Here is a 2,949-nt window from a genome sequence, read left to right as displayed (position 1 = left end):
CACCTTTGCAAAGATTGAACACTCGTTCCCTGAAAAACTTGTAGTAGTTCGCAGAAAATCGCCAAGAATCTGAAAAGACAGCTATTTTGCTAAGAAGTTTAAAACACATGTTTTAATATTTCAATACTCTGAAAATAATTACTTGTCGGGAAAAGTATTTTTTCGGTTTGTATAGTTAAGATATTTTAGATATATTACAAGCAACAAGTTTTCACTCCTGCCCTTCCGCTGACAACAAACAAGTGCCGAATTCGATCTTCTACTGTCTTTCACGGTGCTCGGCGTGAAGTGGTGTAATGTTATTGTAAACCATGCGTATAGAAACGTGTTATTTTTGTTCTTCCCGTATCTATCCGGGACATGGAATACAGTTCGTAAGAAATGATTGTAAGGTGAGTTTTTCCCGTGTTGGATAACAACGAACATTTGTTTCTGTAAACTGAAGCGAAACTTGTTCTTAACGCTAGTGTCTCATATTTGTGTGATTTATAGATCTTCAAATTCTGCCGATCGAAATGTCATGCGGCTTTCAAGAAGAAGAAGAATCCACGTAAAGTAAGGTGGACCAAAGCTTTCCGAAAAACAGCAGGAAAAGAACTTGCTGTAGATCCAGCTTTTGAATTTGAGAAACGAAGGAACATACCACTGAAGTATGACAGGGAGATGTGGTCAAAAACTGGTAAATGCTCTATTAACAAAAAAAAGCTTATTAGTGTTAGTCAAATTGTAAGGTAACAAGGAAATTTGTTGCAGTATGTACATCAAAGTATGTCAATGCCGATATACTGCAGTGGGCCTTTTTAAATTTTCACGTTGTTGTCATTGTTGGCTGGTAAACTCTGAGAAAAGTTAATTGAATCAAATTGTGGAAGTACGTTGGCACATATTATATACAAATAGGCTATCATACAGTAATCTTATATCAGTAACGCCATGAAAATAAATAGCAGAAATATGAACACGCATAGAATATGTAGAGATGCTTTCTTTACGAGAGTCGTGCTCAGCTGCAGCCTCGCTGAAGGAACCATTCCAGAAATTATTTGGCAAAATCTAAATCAGGAAGACCAAACAGTATGTAGTCTGTCAACGTTAAGGAAATGGGATATGAGCATATAACAATATTACTCATCAGTATACTAACTACACTCCCTGATTTGGTTGGTCCCTGTTGTATAGTGTTCTTTCTTTCATACGCAGCTTACAAAATATAACTTCTAATAACAGCCCACGAAAATAGTTTTGCTTTATTTCTTTACATCTTTCTGTACTATGGCTGGACACATTCCAGACACAAATTGGTGACACCATGACTATGAACAGTGTGCTGTGCCACAAAAATTCTCTTCAGTTTGTCTGGAAAACTGTTTGCTAGTTTTGGCTCCAACCAGAAGCCATACCAGGTGATGGCATTTGATTTCTATCAGTTGGGTTACTGGCAACAGTCGCCTCAGAGAGAGCCATCTGAGAGCATGAGTGTACTCTTAGGTGTCTGATGATAAGAGATCCTTACAGTGATCTGTTGGAAATGTATGAGTAAGCAGATATATTGTCACGGAGATTCCAAACACACACACACACACACACACACACACACACACACACTCTCTCTCTCTCTCTCTCTCTCTCTCTCTCTCTCTCTCTCTCTCTTCCGCCTGTTATTTTCACTATGGTACCTGCATTACATGGCCAAGAGTGTATCTAGGATAGGAGCTGAGCTGGTGAATGACAAGAGTTTTTGAGATTTTATGAAAAATGTCCCCAGGTACTCTTGCTGCTAGTCAACATTCACCACACACTGTGCCTTTCTTTGAACTAACACGAAATTGATTTGTCTGTGTATGTGGTGGGGAAGGGTTCAAGTTAGCTGAATGCCCCTGCCTATTGATATTAATTTCACCCTATGCCACATTTCTTTTTGTCCCAAAATGAATTTATTACTGTTATACTTAACATTTAATGTCTTTTTTCATTATTGCCTTGTGCATGGGTGATGGACACAGGACAGTTCCTTAAATGGCTGTTATGCAATACCCAAATGGCATGGCAGTTGTGCAATATCTGTAGTAGTCAAAACAAGATTTTGATAATGACATTCACATAATTGTAGCTACTACATTTAACTGTGTTGTTTTCTTTTCCAGTGGAAGCTATGAAGCGTGTAGACGAGATCAGGCAGAAGCGAGAAGCCCACCATATCATGCAGCGGCTGCGGAAGGGCCGTGAGCTGGAGACCCAGCGCGACATCAAGGAGGTACACAGGGACCTCTCGCTCATCCGGTCTCCTGCGGCAGGCCTCAAGGAGAGGGCCAAGGAAGAAGCCTTCGTTCAGGTTGAGGAATCTGACACAGAAATGGAAGTCGCAGAGACTGTCGAGCCGATGGGAGCTTAACCGTGACTGTGTGTACTTATTTGTGCTAAAGGAAAGTGATCCGAAGGACTGTAATTGACAAAGAAAAGTAATCCGTGATGTGTAGCATATTGCACTGTGTTAATTGATGACAAATTTATTTTAGAACTTACTGTTCTAATTACGCCAAATAAATTCGATAAGTTACCCAGTTAGTGTTTTGCTCCATTCTCCTCAAATGTTCTCTCTCTCCCTCCCTCAGTCTCCCTCTCTCTCAAAAATTGCTAATCTTGCTGCTCATCCCAAATACCATACATCTTAGCACTGGCATTCGTAATATTTGTTCATTAATTTTCCTTCATTTATTTTATTCCTATTCATATAAATTATTTTACAATATAATTAACATGTAACTACTGTCTGTCACCAATGAGCATCCAGTAATTATTTTAAAACAAATTGATAAGGGATTAAACAAAGTTCACTGAACCATTAAGAAGTTTTTCAAAGTTAACACACTTAATTGGCAGCTGTTAATGCAAAATTTGTACATAGCTGCCAATTTAGTGCATTAACTTTGAAAAACTTTATAATGGCTC

The 2,949-nt window shown here is 38.7% G+C and overlaps 1 protein-coding gene across 1 annotated transcript; it reads left to right on the top strand.

Annotated features, from left to right (window-relative positions):
• The first annotated feature begins 235 nt into the window (after window positions 1-235).
• LOC126109675 (probable ribosome biogenesis protein RLP24) lies at window positions 236-2,561 on the top strand. The gene is made up of 3 exons (XM_049914725.1): window positions 236-392; window positions 493-679; window positions 2,145-2,561. The coding sequence occupies exons 1-3, from the start codon at window positions 312-314 to the stop codon at window positions 2,390-2,392; spliced, it is 516 nt and encodes a 171-aa protein (XP_049770682.1). The 5' UTR covers window positions 236-311; the 3' UTR covers window positions 2,393-2,561.
• The last annotated feature ends 388 nt before the right edge of the window (window positions 2,562-2,949 follow it).

Source organism: Schistocerca cancellata, chromosome 12, assembly GCF_023864275.1.
Source record: "Schistocerca cancellata isolate TAMUIC-IGC-003103 chromosome 12, iqSchCanc2.1, whole genome shotgun sequence".
Taxonomy (NCBI): domain Eukaryota; kingdom Metazoa; phylum Arthropoda; class Insecta; order Orthoptera; family Acrididae; genus Schistocerca; species Schistocerca cancellata.
The sequence above is the reverse complement of the archived record's forward strand: the minus strand, read 5'-3'. Positions and strand labels throughout refer to the sequence as shown.